Raw genomic sequence first — 20,419 nt, forward strand, 5'->3', positions numbered from 1 at the left:
AGAGAAGGAATGTTTATCGTAGAACAAGAGTTGCTCAAAATTACCTCCTGAACACGGGAAAAATAAAAAAAATCGAAAAAAATGTGGGCACTAGAGGGTTAAAAAAATAAAAAAAATAAACGGATGGCTAAAATCATAAAGAATAGCATGGCTTTATTAATTATTATTTTTTACTTTGTTGATCTGACTAAAAGTTGCTGAGATACAGCATCTTAAAGTAGTATTTTTTAAATCAAGATGTTTGAGTGTTATCTATTTATTCAACATTTTTTCAACTCGTGATTCTTTTGTTGTGATTCTTTTGTCCAAAGTTTCGATTATCCAAAGTGAAATTTTTCCGAGGCCTTCGGATAATCGAGTCTGGACTGTAATAACAAACTACAGGTTTTACAAAGACACCAAATCGTCTAGAAAATCCGTTCTCAATATACAGGATATTAGGTCTATTCCCGTACTTGCAGAATTGCAGAATTTCTGCAGCTTCTGCAGGATTCTGCAGCCAGCATAAGTCACTTTTTTGCAGCACGTTCCCGTACTTTTAAGCTTGCTCTCTTCATCTCTCTCTTTTGCAGAAGTTCTGCAAGGCGAAAAGCCGCAAAACTTTTGCCTGGGTAGCGCGTTCCAGTACTTTTTCTGCAATATTGTACACAGTTGAGTGGATTTACTCAAATTGGGTATAAAAGTTTTTTTTTTTATTATTTCAAAATATTTAAAAAATATTTTATTTTATATTAATTATGAACAGGTAGAAAGTACATTAGCAGCAGTTAAAAACTTTTACATTAGGTAAACTATTTTAAAAATGAGAGTTGCAGGTACGTTTATCACACATAATTAAAAAAAAAAACAAAAACAAAGGTTAAGGAAAGGATCATAAATACTTTTTTGAATAGCAGAAAAAAGTATTCAGTATAACATAAATAAATTACGACCGGGTGGCACATGGAATGTGCATCAAAATTCCAAAAAATAAAAAAAATGATCAAAACCTTTAAAACATGGAAAAACAATCAAAAATCAAACCATCCACATTAACGACCCCCGGGTCTTTTGTGGTCTCTATTGCAAGTTTCTGCTCGAACCTAGGAGTCCGAAGGCTTGAATGGGGAGAGCACCCAAACCTCTTTCTACTCCAAGGAACCTTCCACCCCAGTGTTTGAACTGACGACCTTTGGATTGCGAGTCCAACCGCCGCCAGCGATTCCACCGGAGTAGGCTTGGTTTGGTGTGTTGTTTGTACTTATGGCATGGAGATGACTCCTACACCTGGAATGACTTAACGGCCTAACAACCAAGGCCGGGACCGACATTTTACTTCCTCATCCGATGGAAGGTTGGAGCAGATGGGAATCGAACCCAGAATCATCCGCTTACAAAGCGAACACCGTAACCATTCGGCCACGCACTGCTCAAAAAACAAACATTTAGAAATTCGAAAATTAATAAATTCATATATACAAATAATACAAAAATAAATTTTTCACATAGAAAACTTAAAAAATAAGTCAGATATTTTGGAAATTTAAAAAGCAAATACACTCAAACCCCGATGGTTTGACACCAATTGTTGTCAAACGAACGGGGTCACTTTTTAGTTTGACACCCCTTTTACACGGATCTCACACACACTACTGAACGTTTGTTTTGATAGTGTGCGTGAGCGCCGTATAAAAAGTGACAGTTCGTCACTTTTTAGTTTGACTTTAACCAACCAACGGGGTACAAACTAAAAAAGTGTCAAACGAAAAAGTGACCAACCACCGGGGGTTGAGTGTATTTATATCTGAAAACGACCAAAATAAAATAGATAAGAGTTCAAAACATTAAAAATTCAAAAGCAACAGTTATTTTTAACTTTAATCAATAAAATTATAATTTAAAAAAAAGGCCGTTGCTAATATTTTGCAAAGTTTATCGTCAATTATATAACCTAAGGAGGTATTGAACTATGACAACATACAAACTCGCACCTGTCAGCCTGTTTGTTTGTTTGGTATACACTCAACCCCCGGTGGTTGGTCACTTTTTCGTTTGACACTTTTTTAATTTGTACCCCGTTGGTTGGTCAAAGTCAAACTAAAAAGTGACGAATTGTCACTTTTTACACGGCGCTCACGCACATTATCAAACCAAACGTTTGGTACTGTGTGTGAACTCCGTGTAAAAGGGGTGTCAAACTAAAAAGTGACCCCGTTCGTTTGACAACAGTTGGTGTCAAACCATCGGGGTTTGGGTGTAGTCTAATAACTCCTTTATAATTTCTTCATTGAAAGTTCGACAAAATTTCATTTTTTGTTCATATAAGAATACATGTTGGTAGCACCATTACAGGTACATTTAATTATTTTCCATTTAAATTTACCTATTATTTTTACACATATTTAGTCTGTTAAAAAAGAATTGAAGATCAAAAATTAATCCCTCAACAAATATTTATTTGAAATTTATTATAAAAAAATATCGCTATTAAGAAAACCAGAAATTTAAAAAGCTAACCCAAAACCCATCAATTTAAAATGTACAAACGTCCCTTCAATAAGACTACCTGAATTTAGTAATAATAAAACATCAAATTTATTACAACTAATACTAAAATTCTTGATTTCACCCAACTTGCAAATTTTATGTAAGCGTGTACTCAACATCCATCACACCAACTTGCAGTCACTTTTCAACAAGAAAGAGAAGAGAGAGCTTGCAGAAAAGTACGGGAACGGTTCTGCTGCAACTTATGTCTCTCTCATTGCAGTAGTTCTGCCTGAGAGAAAAGTTACTTTTTGTTGCAGAAAAGTACGGGAACGCTCTGCTGCCGATTTCGTGCAGTATTGCAGAATTCTGCAGTACGGGAATAGACCTATTCTGTGGCTTTCTTTCTATGTAGACAAAAAATACATTTTCTTCAGTAATTCGCATTTTATTCATCAACAAATGTATCAGTTTTTTTTTGTTGCTCAATTCTTCATGACAGAATTCATTCGCTCGTTGCTGCAATGTGTTTAATTTCTTCACATTTTCTTCCATCATTTAGCAGATGCTTGTGTTATCTTTTTTTTTTGCGATAATGTTGCACACGTGTTGTTTCTCGCCATTCGATTGCGGGTTTTCATTCACTCAAGAAGTTGTGTGTGTGTGTTCGTGTGTGATTGTTGTGTTAAACATGGGCAGACAAAACGTTAACAATTCGCGCAAACGGGATAAAAAGCGACATAATAACGAATATAGAATGGGGAATATAAAGGGAATATAAACAAGCATAAAACATTAATCGCTTCTTTTTTTACCTTCCTCTCATCAATAATAATATTGCAACTCTCGTGTGTGTGTGTTTTTGTGTGTAATTTTTTGTTTGCGTGTATTTTAAGTGATAACTATTTTTTATACGCAGACTAACGATTAAGCTTGCTCGCAAATGCGCTAACGTGTAATTAATAGTGTTTTGCTTAATTTTAACGCCTACTTATTACAAAATAGTACAAACAGTAAGGTTTTCGTTTCTTTTTCATCGCCGAAAGAGAAAGTGGGGGAAAAGACCAAAACGGCGGACGACGCGGGGCAAAACGTTACTCGATATGTTTTCTTTCAGTGTATGCGCGTGTGTGTGTGTGTTTTAGTATTCATTGTAGTACTACGACTTTGTCTAAGTTTATTGTCTGCGGCTGCTGCGTTTCTCATGGCCTGCTACAATCGCTCACAAAAAGAATGTTTTATTTTTGTTGAAAAGAAACAGACACAACATTTAAACTAGGTTAAAAATAATTGCAAATGGAATAAACGTTGTGGGGTGGAAAGTAACAGGGAAATAAATTGGAAGCCGACAAGAAATAAGTTGATAAATTTGGCTAATTTGCGCGCAACATTCGCTCGCGTCTTCCGTGTGTCTGTGTATGTGTAAGTTTAGCTTATAGTTTATATCACCCACCACCAAAATGCGCGTACATTTTTTCTCCAAAGTTTAATTCCTAAAAAGAGACTTTTTCTACTACATTTTCATACCGTCAGCATCTTACTTTTTAGTTTCTATTTTTTCTTTTATTAAGTTTATTATGTACACTAATTGATTACCTTTTGTTTCTCTTTACACAACTGCATGTTGATTTTTGCTTCCGTTTTTTTTTGTGCTGCTCGTATGCTCTTCGTTAGTTCATTATTAGTTTGATTTTTGTTTCTATTATTTGTGTGTTGCTTTGATTCCTGCTTGATTCGATTTTTTTCATTCAAAAGTACCCTGTTGTTGATTTTTAACAAATTTCTCACAAGTTTTCTCACAATTTACACATGTTTTGATTATTCTATATTTTTTAACAGTGAGATCTCCTAATGCTTTAACAGTTTTGATCAATGTTTCAAAAGCGTTACATTTGTCTATTTATTCTTTAACTTTAACAAAAAAAAAAAAAAATGAGAAAAATTGTCCAACACAAAAAAATATAGAAATATCTCAAAATTGTTTAAATATGCTACTTAAAAAAGTGTGCAAAATATTAAAAAGTTCAGTTCGTAGTTAATAGCACCCTTTTTTTCAACAAAACAATTAATAAAACCTCGACTAAATTAACATTCCTCAAATTTTGCAAATCAAAATTATTCGCAATTCGCAATTTTATTCCTCAAATTTCAGTTTATTTTTGCAAATCAAAATTATTGTTATTAAATTAATATAATTATATAATATTGCAAAAAAAAACTCCAGAATTATGAAATATATCACCGTCATCTAGTTGCCCAAACTAATATTAATTTTATAGCATGCAAGATTGCATTCAATTTCATTTAGAATAATAACGATAAAAAAGGTCATAAAAAAACCATCATAAGGCTGGTACAAATTTCATTGAATGTTTTTGTTTTTGTTTTGCAAATGTTTAAAAATCCAAAAATTCAAAAAAAACATGAAATACAAAAAAAAATATTCAAGAACTTTTTAATGGTTTTCAAGAATTATAAAAAATATCGAAAATTTATGAATTACAATTTTGAAAACATGTAATTCAATCAATAATTGAATTTAAAAATTCATGAAATTTTGATTATTACATTTTCGAATTTTTTTGTTTTTAATTCTTAGAAACTTAGAAACAAAGAAATTCAAAAATAGAAAAAATTAAGAAAATAAAAAAAAACAAATATTTTAAAATTCAAATTTTGAAGAAGTCAAAAAATTAAATTAGGAATAAAAAAAACTTAAAAACTCAAAAAATCTTAAATTGAGGAATAAAAATACACCAATTTTTGAAATGAAATAACAAAGAATTTCAGAAAATAAAAAATTTAAAAATAGAAAAAAAATCCAAAGTTCCAAAATTAAAATGAAACAGTAGGTCTCAAAAATTGAAAAATCCGGAAATTTAAAAATTCTACAATTATATGAAGTTATTAAATAATATGAAGTTTTTAAATATCGTAAACTGGGGTGACTTTGATAGCCCGGGGTGTCTTTGATAGGTTTTTTTAAATGCCCGTTAAATTAATATCTCAACATTTTTGAGAATTTTGGGTATGTAAGGGATATTATCGAATTATCGAACATATATGCAAAAATGTGACTGTTACATTGGATGTATCAAAATTAGTGGCCAAATCAAATTTCTATCAATGTCACTCCGGGCTATCAAAGTCACCTCAGTTTACGAATAATAATAAAAAAAAACAGAATATCTGAATTTGAGAATTTAAAAAATTCATAAATTTTGAATAGTAAAAACTATTAAATTTCAAATGATGCGTAAATAAAAATTCAAATTAACATTGAATGTATTGCATGGAAGATTGTACTCAATACCACTTTGAAATAGTTTAAAACGAAATTGATAAGCATGACGAAATCTCAACTGTTTTAGCTTACTTAATGTTTTGTCATTTTCATATCGGTTTATTAAGCAAAAATATAACTGCATTTTTTGTATCATTTCAATTTCTGTTTAGTTTTTCTCGTACAAAATCTACGTTTCACACAGAAACACACATCGAAGGGATTTTAGATTTTTGCTTTGTTTTTAGATTTTTTTTTATTGCGGGATAAAACGAACAACACTTTTTGTTTTAAATTCCAACCTTCCTAATTTCATTTCCTTACTAACTTCACAATTGGGCTACGATTTTAACCAGAAGAGTGAGAAAAGGGGGCGGACAGAAACACAACACAATTCTGTTCTATAACAAATTTCGTCTAAAATTGATTTCCAAAAAGGTTCTTTTTTCTACTAGGTTAGTTTATAACTTACTATCGATCCAATTTATCCAAATTAGGTCAATACTGGTTTTCATTTCACAATTTGGGGATGGCTCGATCTCAACAAACTATTTACAGCATGCACTTCATCACCCCCAGAAAGCAGCAATCTTTCTTTCCATTATTTTTTTCTTTGTTTATAAAAAACAGTTTCAGTTCTCTTTTGAGGGAGGCGGGTTCGGCGCGTCAAACGGAAGATTTCATTTTAGTTAATTTTAACAAAAATACAAATCTCCCCTTCCACGCGTCCTCTTCCAGGTAGGAATTGGTACCAAATAATAAACGTTAATTTAAACGCAAAAGCGAACTTCTCCGGGTGGGGCAGGATTACGGAATGAAAAAGGGTTTCGAAAAAAAGGAATCTAGAACGCGGCCACTCCGTGGCCAGCGCCCGTCGCCGTCGATCATTGGAACGCGTTAAAGCCGGACATGGAGGACGACGAGGGCTGCTGCTGGGGCCGGAAGTTGTTGTTGTTGTTGTTGCCGTTGAAGAACGCCCCACCACCAGCAGTCGTCTGCCCCATGAATGGAATGTTGTTGTTGTTGTTGCTCGGAGTTGGCAATCCGAAGGTCGAAGAACCGTGCACCGGACTCGAGTGGATGCTCTTCATCTGGTTCATGGTGGGGGCGTTTCCGCCGGGGCCGTTTTTGCCGCCCTTGCCGCTGCCGAGCAGATTGTCCAGGTCGATGTTGATGTTGCCGGCGTTCTTCCAGGTGGTGCCCACGGGGGCGGCCGTGGAAGGCTTGGACTGGCCGGGCGCGGTTCCGTTTCCCAGCAGGAGGTTGTTGTTGTTGGTGGCGTTCAGGGGTTGCGGCTGGAGGAGACCGACGCCGCCGGAGGGAGGAAGGAAGGATCCTGGAAGGAAATAAAAATGAGAAAATATGATAGTTAATTAAATTTTAAAATTCAACCCATTTCATTTCAATGACTCAACTCTGTGGTGAACTATACTCAGTAGGCCTGGCCTGGATGACTATTTCTTTAAATTAAAAATGGCTACCAATATGTCCTTGAACTGTCAAAATCCCAATATGTATTTCCATAAATCCTTCACACACTTTCTCACAGAAATTATCCTTGAACTTTTTCACTGCTCATATCGACGTGTTTTATGTTAGCTTGCGATAAATCCCGATGCACTTTGCCTCCCGTTTAACCTTCAATTATTTTCAGGATTTTCTTTCGAGCCTTTCCCCCTAAAATGGCCTCCCAGTTTAATTCGGCCACCGTCTGGCTGGCGACGCCATCCTCCTTCCACGAACCCTAGAGCGACCTAGAATCAACCCATTGATCACCTTTGGTTTTTTAGTCTTATTTTTTATATATTTTAGACAAATCAACAATCTAAAATTATAAAATTCTAAAATTCTTAAAATTCCTAATTTTCTTAAATTCCTAATTTTCTTAAATTCTTAAATTTCTAAAATTCTAGAATTTTAAAATTCTAAGATTCTAAAATTTTAAAATTTTAAAATTCTAAAATTCTAAAATTCTACAATTCTAAAATTCTAAAATTCTAAAATTCTAAAATTCTAAAATTCTAAAATTCTAAAATTCTAAAATTCTAAAATTCTAAAATTCTAAAATTCTAAAATTCTGAAATTCTAAAATTCTAAAATTCTAAAATTCTAAAATTCTAAAATTCTAAAATTCTAAAATTCTAAAATTCTAAAATTCTAAAATTCTAAAATTCCAAAATGCTAAAATGCTAAAATTCTAAAATTCTCAAATTCTAAAATTCTCAAATTCTAAAATTGTAAAATTCTAAAATTGTAAAATTCTAAAATTCTAAAATTCTAAAATTCTAAAATTCTAAAATTCTAAAATTCTAAAATTCTAAAATTCTAAAATTCTAAAATTCTAAAATTCTAAAATTCTAAAATTCTAAAATTCTAAAATTCTAAAATTCTAAAATTCTTAAATCCCAAAATTCTAAAATCCCAAAATTCTAAAATCCCAAAATTCTAAAATCTCAAAATTCTAAAATTCTAAAATTCTAAAATTCTAAAATTCTAAAATTCTAAAATTCTAAAATTCTTAAATTCTAAAATTCTAAAATTCTAAATTTCTAAAATTCTAAAATTCTAAAGTTCTAAAATTCTAAAATTCTAAAATTCTAAAATTCTAAAATTCTAAAATTCTAAAATTCTAAAATTCTAAAATTCTAAAATTCTAAAATTCTAAAATTCTAAAATTCTAAAATTCTAAAATTCTAAAATTCTAAAATTCTAAAATTCTAAAATTCTAAAATTCTAAAATTCTAAAATTCTAAAATTCTAAAATTCTAAAATTCTAAAATTCTAAAATTCTAAAATTCTAAAATTCAAAAATTCAAAAATTCAAAAATTCAAAAATTCAAAAATTCAAAAATTCAAAAATTCTAAAATTCTAAAATTCTAAAATTCTAAAATTCTAAAGTTCTAAAATTCTAAAATTCTAAAATTCTAAAATTCTAAAATTCTAAAATTCTAAAATTCTAAAATTCTAAAATTCTAAAATTCTAAAATTCTAAAATTCTAAAATTCTAAAATTCTAAAATTCTAAAATTCTAAAATTCTAAAATTCTAAAATTCTAAAATTCTAAAATTCTAAAATTCAAAAATTCTAAAATTCAAAAATTCTAAAATTCTAAAATTCTAAAATTCTAAAATTCTAAAATTCTAAAATTCTAAAATTCTGAAATTCTAAGATTCTAAAATTCTAAAATTCTAAAATTCTAAAATTCTAAAATTCTAAAATTCTAAAATTCTAAAATTCTAAAATTCTAAAATTCCAAAATGCTAAAATGCTAATATTCTAAAATTCTAAAATTCTAAAATTCTAAAATTCTAAAATTCTAAAATTCTAAAATTCTAAAATTCTAAAATTCTAAAATTCTAAAATTCTAAAATTCCAAAATTCTAAAATTCTAAAATTCTAAAATTCTAAAATTCTAAAATTCTAAAATTCTAAATTTCTAAAATTCTAAAATTCTAAAATTCTAAAATTCTAAAATTCTAAAATTCTAAAATTCTAAAATTCTAAAATTCTAAAATTCTAAAATTCTAAAATTCTAAAATTCTAAAATTCTAAAATTCTAAAATTCTAAAATTCTAAAATTCTAAAATTCTAAAATTCTAAAATTCTAAAATTCTAAAATTCTAAAATTCTAAAATTCTAAAATTCTAAAATTCTAAAATTCAAAAATTCAAAAATTCAAAAATTCAAAAATTCAAAAATTCAAAAATTCAAAAATTCAAAAATTCTAAATTTCTAAATTTCTAAAATTCTAAAATTCTAAAATTCTAAAATTCTAAAATTCTAAAATTCTAAAATTCTAAAATTCTAAAATTCTAAAATTCTAAAATTCTAAAATTCTAAAATTCTAAAATTCTAAAATTCTAAAATTCTAAAATTCAAAAATTCAAAAATTCAAAAATTCAAAAATTCTAAAATTCTAAAATTCTAAAATTCAAAAATTCAAAAATTCAAAAATTCAAAAATTCAAAAATTCAAAAATTCAAAAATTCAAAAATTCAAAAATTCAAAAATTCAAAAATTCAAAAATTCAAAAATTCAAAAATTCAAAAATTCTAAATTTCTAAAATTCTAAAATTCTAAAGTTCTAAAATTCTAAAATTCTAAAATTCTAAAATTCTAAAATTCTAAAATTCTAAAATTCTAAAATTCTAAAATTCTAAAATTCTAAAATTCTAAAATTCTAAAATTCTAAAATTCTAAAATTCTAAAATTCTAAAATTCTAAAATTCTAAAATTCAAAAATTCTAAAATTCTAAAATTCAAAAATTCAAAAATTCAAAAATTCAAAAATTCAAAAATTCAAAAATTCAAAAATTCAAAAATTCAAAAATTCAAAAATTCTAAAATTCTAAAATTCTAAAATTCTAAAATTCTAAAATTCTAAAATTCTAAAATTCTAAAATTCTAAAATTCTAAAATTCTAAAATTCTAAATTTCTAAAATTCTAAAATTCTAAAATTCTAAAATTCTAAAATTCTAAAATTCTAAAATTCTAAAATTCTAAAATTCTAAAATTCTAAAATTCTAAAATTCTAAAATTCTAAAATTCTAAAATTCTTAAATTCTAAAATTCTAAAATTCTAAAATTCTAAAATTCTAAAATTCTAAAGTTCTAAAATACTGAAATTCATTTATTCTAAAATTAGAAAATACTGAAATTCATCAATTCTAAAATTAGAAAATTCTATCATTCTCAAATTCTAAATTTCAAAAAATCTAAAATTCTAAAATTCTAGAATTACAAAAATTTTAAGCTCTTAAATTTAAAGATCATGAAATTCTAAAATTCAAAACTCAAAATTTTAAGATCTTTAAATTTTAAAATTCTTAAATTCAAAACCAAGTTCAAAACTCTTGAAATTAAAATTTTAAGAACTTGAAATTACAATTTTTGCATTTTTGAAATTCTAAAATAATTAATTATTCAAATTTTAACATTCTAAGATTCTTAAATGCCACCACTTTTGCTGCCATCTCAAATAACAGAAAATCAGATAACTTTTGAGCATATCAGAGTTTTTTTTTTTTTTTTTTTTTTGATGAATTGATTTAAATTTCGTGATGGATTATCCGGAATGAAATTTTGACGAGGACTTCGAATAATCGAGGACGAACTGCTTTCTATTTTTTTAAAATTATAAAATTATAAATTATTATAAAATTCTTGAGTTTTTCAATTTAAAGATTTTTATTTTTTTTATGTATTTTTTTTTTTTTTTTTTTTTTTTTTTTTTTTTTTTTTTATGTTTTTTTTTCACCTCCGTGTACGCACGAGAGCAAGCAGCAGTCAAGTGCTCAGTGCTCTATCGTTTTTTCGAAATTTTCCGCCGTAATCTACCGCAATTACCCGCGAGTTTGCTCCTGCAGCATGCCAAAGGCCGGCCGTGGCCGTGGCAGTTCGAGTGCGGCCTCGAAAAACCCGCGAAGTTCGTCTACCGGCCGTGTGCAAAAAGGTAAACAAACCAACGCCGTGTCGACCGCCATCGCGCAGGGGAGCGTGAGCGCAGAAGGCATCGACAAAAAGTTACTACATCCCGGATATGTTCCGAGATCACCAGTGCGAACCCGTTCCGGTACTTCCGGTGCCACGACCAACACGTCAACATCCGCCAACATTCCCATCAGGAACGAGTTCCAGATGCTGAGTGACGACGAAGAAAACAACAACAACACCGACGGTAGCAGTTCCACCGACGACGACGAATACGATGGACGTGCACGGAAGAAAGTGTCGACGTCAAAAACGAACAATTCTCCAAAGGAACGTAGACAACCTCCAATCTATGTTTTGGACACGTTGGCGGACGATATTGACGAGTTGCTGGAAGGCCTCGGATATTGTCTGAAAGTCGGTAAGTCGTCAGTGCAAGTCTACACATTTGACAGCAAGAACTTCGACCTGGTTGTGGAGAAATTGAAGAGTAAAAACTTCAAGTTCTACACATTTGACCCCGTGCAGAAGACAGCCGTTAAGGTCGTCTTGCAGGGGTACCAAGACCGCCCGATCTCCGACCTCAAGAAGGACCTCTCGGGTGCTGGAATAACGCCGCGTGACATAAAAGTCCTCTCGCGGAAGACAACGGTCACAGGTACACACACACTGTACCTGTTGTACTTCGACCGCGGCACCGTCAAAATACAAGACCTGCGGCGGACTAAGGCGTTGGACGGTTTTTGGGTAAACTGGCGGTTTTACTCAAAAAACCCGACGGACGCAGCGCAATGCCACCGTTGCCAGAAATTTGGCCACGGCTCGCGGAACTGCAACCTCCCGCCCCGCTGCGTGAAGTGCGGTGAAACACACCTCTCGGAGGCGTGTGCACTGCCGCGCAAGGCGGAATTGGGGGACGAGGCAGCACAAACCAAGGCGCGCATCAAGTGCGCCAACTGTGGAGGTAACCATACCAGCAACTACCGTGGATGCAGCGCACGGAAAACCTACCTCGAGGAGCAGGAAAAGAGGAAGAAGAAAGCAGCAGCGTCCCACCCTCCTCAGCGAAGTACGAGCGTAACCGTGCCGGCTGCTGGGCAGCGTACGGTTCCCGCGGACAACTCAGCATTCCCTCCTGGCTGGGGGCGATCGTTTGCCAGCGTGGTTGCTGCCGGTAGCGGCAATGCGGCCCAGCAAGAAGTCACCGGGGAAGATCTCTTTACCCTGCCGGAGTTCTTTGCTCTCGCGGGGGAGATGATGACGCGGTTCCGGACTTGCCGTAACAAGGCGGAGCAATTCCTGGCCCTTGGGGAGCTGATGATCAAGCACATCTACAAATGATTAAATACTGTGATTTAGTTATAAGCTTTTTCTCTTTCTTTCCCCTTTCCTTTGCAATTTTAGCAAGTTTTTTTTTTAATTTTTCTTGCTCTTGTTAGTTCCTTAGTTATAGAAATAATTGTTCCAAAATGGATTATGATGCAACACACAGCTGAAAGGAACTCCAAAACTCTGTTATGAATTGCAAAAGAACTGATTGTATCTTGATTATTCACCAATAAAACCGAATTAATTAATTAATATGTATTTTTTTTATTTTTAAATTTTGAACTTCGAAGCTTCTATTTACAAAAGGCCATTACAAATTTTATTTCAAGTCCCTGAAAAAAAGCAAAAACATACAACTTTGGAAAATTTAGCCAAACTACGTTTTTTTTATATAAAAGTTTTCGTTCCTTCCAAGCTCAGTATCAGCCTTTGAAAAATATGAAAAATAGAATTCGAAAACAGGATTCTATGTTTCGGATAGTCGAGTCTTGACTGTAGTATATATATATTTATTTTTTTTAAAGGTTTTCCTCAGATTTTTGCAAATGTTTGACATGAGTTTCCACCCAGCTGAATAACCCAATTAAATTGTCGATACCTCAAGAATGCTGTCTGCATTTCCCTGTCAAAAATTTTTTTTCTCGATTGGAGAGAAATTATAACAAAAAATATTGTGGTCAGAATAATAAAAATATTATTTTACTGTTTTACAAACAAGTTAACAAACAACCATTAGGTAAGGATATTTTAGTACCAAAACTAGAAAAGCAGCTAAAGGGTCACAAAAAGTGTCGCCATGAACTTTCATCTCACCACATTACAACCTATTATAGGATGCGGTGTCGTAATACGCAATATTGCAACGATGACTAGCCACAGCCATCAGAAGTCATCGACTTCTCCCTCCAGTGTGTAGGAGCCATGGAAAACATGCATTAACACCCCACATTACATGCTTTTCTTCAAAACTCCAACCAGCTCCCTTGCGGAAAATGCTTGTCGAGCTGCCCAGCGGGACATGGCTAGCTGGAACCTTGCCCAATGTCCCAAACTCCCGCTGCGGCCATCTCAACGAAACTCCAAGCTTATTTATTAACCCCGGCGGTCGGTGACCATTCTCGCAGATTGCCCTGTACCGTTGAACCGTTCGGAAGTGCGTGAAGTGGTCCGACGATTTTGGCCAAAGTGGTGCTGTGATTTAGTGAAGGAGATTTAGGAAGGAAGTAGCAATGCATAAACTTGCCACCGGTCAGCTGCTGGCAACGGTCTGTTGCGTGGCGTTGCTGCCCCAGCTGCTGTACCGGTCGATCGGGGCCAACGGCCAACACCAGCCGGGCGACGAAACCTGCGAAACGCTACCGTCGGAGATTCATCTGATCAAAGGTATGGGGGCGAAGCGGAGTGGTTTTGTGTTGAGGTTATAAAGTGTAAACAGAAAGTGGATGTCTTTATGATTCGATTCTTATATTTGATAACAATTTTGGGGGCAGAGGATCCAGTTAATAATCAAGATAATTTAAATAATCTTCCAAATCTTTCAATCACTTATTTAAAACGAGCTTAGGCCTACTACAAGGATAATAAAATTATCAGCATTTTATTTTTTGAAGATCATTTATAGATTTTTTATTAATTATCACGGATACAGAATACTTTACTCATGGAGAGGATTTTTCCTAAAATGGACTGCTATCAGGTTGTAGCAGAGTTTGCCATAATGATGGGCTACATATTTTTGCATGTAATATTGCATAATTTTTATAGAATAATGCACAAATTACTTTGGTACGCAGCTGAATCACTATTTTTTCTAAGGTCGATTGAGTTGGTATTTGTTCAATAATTGAGGTTATGTTACCTTATTGTTGCCATGTTCGAGCGATAAAAAAAAGGAGTTACAAGAAAAGCACATTGAAGAAGACATCTTTTCATCGAATTTGTTAGATTTCGCCGAAGGCCGATTCACCGGAAAGTTTTTTTACCTCTTAATACGAGAAAAGTTTTGTATTTATTTTTAACTAAAAAAAAATACATCTAAAACAAATATTCTTTTGTTTGCAAAGTGAAACATCAAACGAATGCAAAAACTCAGACAAAGTATTCACAAAGAATCTTGATTTCACATCAAAATAATTCTAAGAGTTTTTTTTAAAGTATGCAGAAAATCATTTCATTTTGCAATCCCAATTTATTTTTTCAAAGAACTTCCGCTCATTAATTAGGAATCTTCGAAAATAAAAATGCAAAAACTTACAGAATTAAGCTGCTCGCAACAATAAATACATATTACATTTTGAATTTAAAATAGGGACATAGGGTATTTGTCCCTATTTTGGGCCTACTAAGCAGAGCGCACTTTTAATTTGATGTATTCTCAAAGGCTGCTATTGGCAGCCTAGTTTGTTTTACATGAATAAGTTGGTTTTTTAATGCTTAAGCTCGTACATTATCAACATTTTGATAAAAATACCTTATATCGCTGTAAAAGCATGAAAAACTAAAACACTTTTTGCCCCTATTTTGGGGATATTGCTCCTAGCATACGACCTTCTTTGTGCATATTTTCGGCCTACCTTCTGATTGGTTGAAATCTCGAAGCACGTGGCGAACTTTTTTGAGGCAGTTTAGTGATTGTTTTTACAACAGAGCAGTTCTCTAGGATTTCGGTCATTCGATTTTTTTTGTATTTTTTAATCCATCTGAAACTTTTTTGTTGCTTTCGGTATGCCCAAAGAAGCCATTTTGCCACATTAGTTTGTCCATATAATTTTCCATACAAATTTGGCAGCTGTCCATACAAAAATGATGTATGAAAATTCAAAAATCTGTATCTTTAATTTTTTGATCGATTTAGTGTCTTCGGCAAAGTTGTAGGTATGGATACGGACTACACTGGAAAAAAAATGATACACGGTAAAAAAAAATTTGGTGATTTTTTATTTAACTTTTTATCACTAAAACTTGATTTGCAAAAAAACACTAATTTTTTTTTTTTTTTTTGATATGTTTTAGAGGACATAAAATGCCAACTTTTCAGAAATTTCCAGGTTGTGCAAAAAATCATTGACCGAGTTATGAATTTTTTAATCAATACCGAGTTTTTTTAAAAATCGAAATTTTGGTCGCCACAATTTTTCAACTTCATTTTTCGATGTAAAATCAAATTTGCAATCAAACTGTACTTTCGTGAAATTTTGATAAAGTGCACCGTTTTGAAGTTAAATCCATATTTAGGTGACTTTTTCAAAAATAGTCGCAGTTTTTCATTTTTTTAAATTAGTGCACATGTTTGCCCACTTTTGAAAAAAATATTTTTGAAAAGCTGAGAAAATTCTCTATATTTTGCTTCTTCAGACTTTGTTGATACGACCTTTAGTTGCTGCGATATTTCAATGCAAAGGTTTAAAAACAGGAAAATTGATGTTTTCTAAGTCTCACCCAAACCCCACCATTTTTCAATGTCGATATCTCAGCAACTAATGGTCCGATTTTCAATGTTAAAATATGAAACATTTGTGAAATTTTCTGATCTTTTCGAAAACAATATTTTCAAAATTATCAAATCAAGACTAACATTTCAAAAGGGTCAAACATTCAATATTACGCCCTTTTAAAATGTTAGTCTTGGTTTGAAAATTTTGAAAATATTTTTTTCGAAAAGATCGGAAAATTTCACAAATGTTTCATATTTTAACATTGAAAATCGGACCATTAGTTGCTGAGATATCGACATTGAAAAATGGTGGGCTGTTTGGGTAAGACCTGGGTGCTGAATAGTGGTTCGCAAAACGGCCTCAATTTTGAACTGTCAAAGTGGAACCAATTTACTGTTCGCCAAAAGTGGAGAGTATTGTTATCGATCAAAAATTGTTTTTTTTTCAAGATTGATTTTTTTTTGGCTTTTGTGGACCTGAAGTTGAAGTCAAGTAATCTTAAGAACATTGAAGGCGAGATCGACATTTTTTTTTTTAATTATGAATGGAAGTTGTTCATAGAGTCGATGCGGTTGTACCATCCAAAAGCTGTCTCAATTGTTTGATTCCGTTTTCAAATTTACTGATTTAGTGAAAATCTTTTCTGTTTGTTGGAGCAGCTTTGCTACAATAAGCGATGATTTTTCGCTGGACTAGGAAGAGCTGCAGGATTCCAAAATAAGCCAAGGTATTTATTTTTGACATCGCAGAATGACACTCTCGTCGCAGTACCTCGTCACCCGTAAAAAAATCTCTTCTATCCGAACGAAACTTGAAAACACACACAACTTTCCAGCAAAATAATGTAGAAAACTATACAAAATAAAACGCATACTACTGATTATAAAACAGCTCATCTACCAGTAAGAAAAAAGTCATGCTTGTGCTTGAACAGCCTCCTAGTTTGTAGATGTAAACAAAGTGGGATCATTCGAAAATCCCGTTACGCATTCTCTCTATTCATCACCCAGGGTAAGACTTAGAAAACATCAATTTTCCTGTTTTTAAACCTTTGCATTGAAATATCTCAGCAACTAATGGTCGTATCAACAAAGTCTGAAGAAGCAAAATATAGAGAATTTTCTCAGCTTTTCAAAAATATTTTTTTCAAAAGTGGGCAAACATGTGCACTAATTTAAAAAAATGAAAAACTGCGACTATTTTTAACCCTCTACAACCCAACCCCGCCTTTAGACGGGCTTCGATCTAAAAAATCGCCAAAAATCAATTTTCAAACCAATTTTTGATCTTTAAAAAGCATTGGAAAGAAGAACTCTTAAAATTTTAGAAAATTTTAGTGTTGGAAGTTTTACTTGTTTTATGTGACTTTGCCACTGTTTTTAAAAATGTGATTTTTTTCGGGGTCAACTTTGCCTGTGTTTTTTACTAACATTTCGTGTATTTTCAGTAAAAAGAAGTATGCAATATTTTTTTTAGTGTCCCAGACTATACATCTACGCATTATTCTACATTTTAAATGATGATGGTGCCATTCTATAGCAGAAAATGTGAAAAACGAGCAAAAAATTGAAAAAGTGACTGTAAAACCGTGAAAAAATTAGATAGGCAAAATGTAATTATATTAGGTGGTAGAATAGGCCAAATACTACCAAAAACAAACATAAACTAAACAAGATAAATGCAAATTAAAATACTAAAAATAAAACAAGAAAAACATAAAACAAGAGAAGTAAAGTTTTTCGTAGAACAAAAGTTGCTCAAAATGACCTCCTGAACACGGGAAAAATAAAAATTTTCGAAAAAAAAATTTGGGCAGTAGAGGGTTAAAAAAGTCACCTAAATATGGATTTAACTTGAAAACGGTGCACTTTATCAAAATTTCACTAAAGTACTTTTTGATTGCAAATTTGATTTTACATCGAAAAATGAATTTGAAAAATTTTTGCGACCAAGGTTTTAAATAAAAAATCATCAAATATTTTTTACCGTGTATCATTTTGTTCCAGTGTAGTCCGTATCCATACCTACAACCAGACATGCATTGGCGCTGCGCGCGGTTAGCACGCGTGCTATTTTAACGGATAGCACTGCGCTTTCAATCATAGCACTCGCCCTGGCACTCGAACAAAAATGGTAACTAAGTTGTTTTTTCATTTGTTGATTCCAAATTTTCTGTCACCATTATCTAGTAAGTGATGAAACTAACAACAATCACATTCATCTGTGAATTTGGTGCAGTGCTAATGTTCAGAGAATGTAAGCAGAAAATCCATGGTTCTGATCCGTTCAAGGTAAACTTTTTTTTTGCTTTTAGCATAAAGTGTAATTTTATTTTTTCAATCAACGCAGATTATTGTCCTGGATTCGAAATAATGAGTTGCAGTAATGAAACCGATCGTTCTGAATACCCGAAAATCAATTCCAGGAGACCTGGCCTGGCTGGCATTTAATTGGTTTAAAGAGGCTGGCATTTGACTTTTTTTTTTAAACATTCTGTAGATTTTGCGGGCCCTGAGATTCAATTTCAATGGAAGAATCTGAAAAAAGTAAGGTATTTTACAGTTATAACAGATTCTCTTTGGCCGGTGATCAAATTTGCTCGAGCACTTTTATTTAAAAAGACTGCAAAGCAAAAAAATAAGAGAAAAAATTCTATGAGTGCTAAATGGGAGTGCTAAATAATAGCACTAGCACTGTGCAGCAAGTAGCTTGCTTTGAACTTGGTGTGAGTGCTAAATTTGAGGTGCCAGTGCAGAGCGTGCCAATGCACGTCTGCCTACAACTTTGCCCAAGACACCAAATCGATCAAAAAATTCCTTCAAAAGATACAGATTTTTGAATTTTCATACATCATTTTTGTATGGACAGCTGCCAAATTTGTATGGAAAATTATATGGACAAACTAATGATGCAAAATGGCTTCTTTGGGTATACCGAAGGCACCAAAAAAGTTTCAGATGGATTAAAAAATACAAAAATTAAAATTAAAGAAAAAAGACCGATTTCGTAGAGAATTGCTCAACAGGATTGTGCAACCCACAAATAAAAACATATTGCCGGTGGTTGGAGATTCGGGGGACGGCTCTCATTCGTGTGCTGAGCGATGAACGCCTTGACGCTGAGGGCCAAGAAGCGGTAAGCAAAAGTGGTGAAAATTTGGACCTAATGGGCAAGTTGCAATTTGCTAAGAAAAATGTGAAGAGTGATATGTTTATTGCATTATTTCTAATTTAAGAGGAAAAAGTGAATTATTCTTGCCCACCAAAATGAAGATAATGACAGTACGAATCATTCTCAAGTGGCAGATTCCAGCCAGATTTGGTGAATGGAACAATTTTGTTGAATTAAGTTTGGTAGACCTAAAATAGGTACTAGGCCCAAAATAGGGACAAATACCCTAAAGAAATTGCTTCTTTTTCTTGTTGGCATCAAAAGTTGCATAATTATTTAAAGAAATGGTTGATGCCAAAAAATAAGGCTAGCTTATTTTAATATAAATATTTTTCAATTTGTTTAGCTTTTATAATAAGATTTTTTTTAATTTCTCTTATAGGCCATTGCAATTTTATTCAGTTTTTGAAAAAACAATAAAAGAAGTGTTTATTCCTAAAACAAACTCCATTCAATTTATCCAACACACAGAGGAATACGACGAGCTGGGCCGCCTCTACCGGACCTGCAACGGGGACGTCACGGTCAACAAGTGCGAGGGCAAATGCAACAGCCAGGTCCAGCCGTCGGTCATCACGGCCACCGGCTTCCTCAAGGAGTGCTACTGCTGCCGGGAGTCGTTCCTGCGTGAGCGCCAGATGCAGCTCACCCACTGTTACGACCCGGACGGTGTCCGCATGACCGACCACGACTCGGCCACGATGGAGATTCGCCTCAAGGAACCGATCGACTGCAAGTGCTACAAGTGCGGCGATTTGGTGCGTTAAATGTGGAAGATTTGGATGGATTGGACCCCCCCGAATAAAAAACAGGATATTATGCGACTTGAGATAAACTGGATGACGACGAACGAGCGAGTTTATGATTAGTTTTAGAGTAAGTTTAGTACTGGCCCTTGTTCTCAATTTGGTGATTGTCCTCACCGCAATGATGCGATGCCCCTCGTAGAAACTTATATGCAATATATCCAGAGTAATCTCAACTTGTGAAATTTTGTTTGTACGTTTGTTTGTGTAGTAGACAGTAGGAAAATATTTGAAGTGTGAATATGTTTGTAGAATAACAATTAATAAAAGTGCTGCGATATTACTGATGACCTGATTGATTTCCGAAATTTTTCCGTATAAAATCAGGGCTGTGGAATTTGAGTCAGAACTGTACCAGGAGTCGGTAGAGTCAGGTCTTTTTGTAACCAGGAGTCGGAGTTGCTAAAGGACTCTAGAAGCCTTAAAACCATTTGTTCATGGCTCTCGCAAACCAAATCGATCGTATGTATAAAGTTTAATGCAATACAAAATTGTGGA

The 20,419-nt window shown here is 32.8% G+C and overlaps 1 protein-coding gene across 1 annotated transcript; it reads left to right on the top strand.

Moving 5' to 3' along the window:
• Positions 1-12,817: 12,817 nt before the first annotated feature.
• LOC120427891 (partner of bursicon) lies at positions 12,818-20,211 on the top strand. The gene is made up of 2 exons (XM_039592825.2): positions 12,818-13,893; positions 19,587-20,211. The coding sequence occupies exons 1-2, from the start codon at positions 13,740-13,742 to the stop codon at positions 19,880-19,882; spliced, it is 450 nt and encodes a 149-aa protein (XP_039448759.1). The 5' UTR covers positions 12,818-13,739; the 3' UTR covers positions 19,883-20,211.
• The last annotated feature ends 208 nt before the right edge of the window (positions 20,212-20,419 follow it).

The sequence above is a fragment of the Culex pipiens genome, chromosome 1, assembly GCF_016801865.2.
Source record: "Culex pipiens pallens isolate TS chromosome 1, TS_CPP_V2, whole genome shotgun sequence".
In the NCBI taxonomy this organism is placed as follows: domain Eukaryota; kingdom Metazoa; phylum Arthropoda; class Insecta; order Diptera; family Culicidae; genus Culex; species Culex pipiens.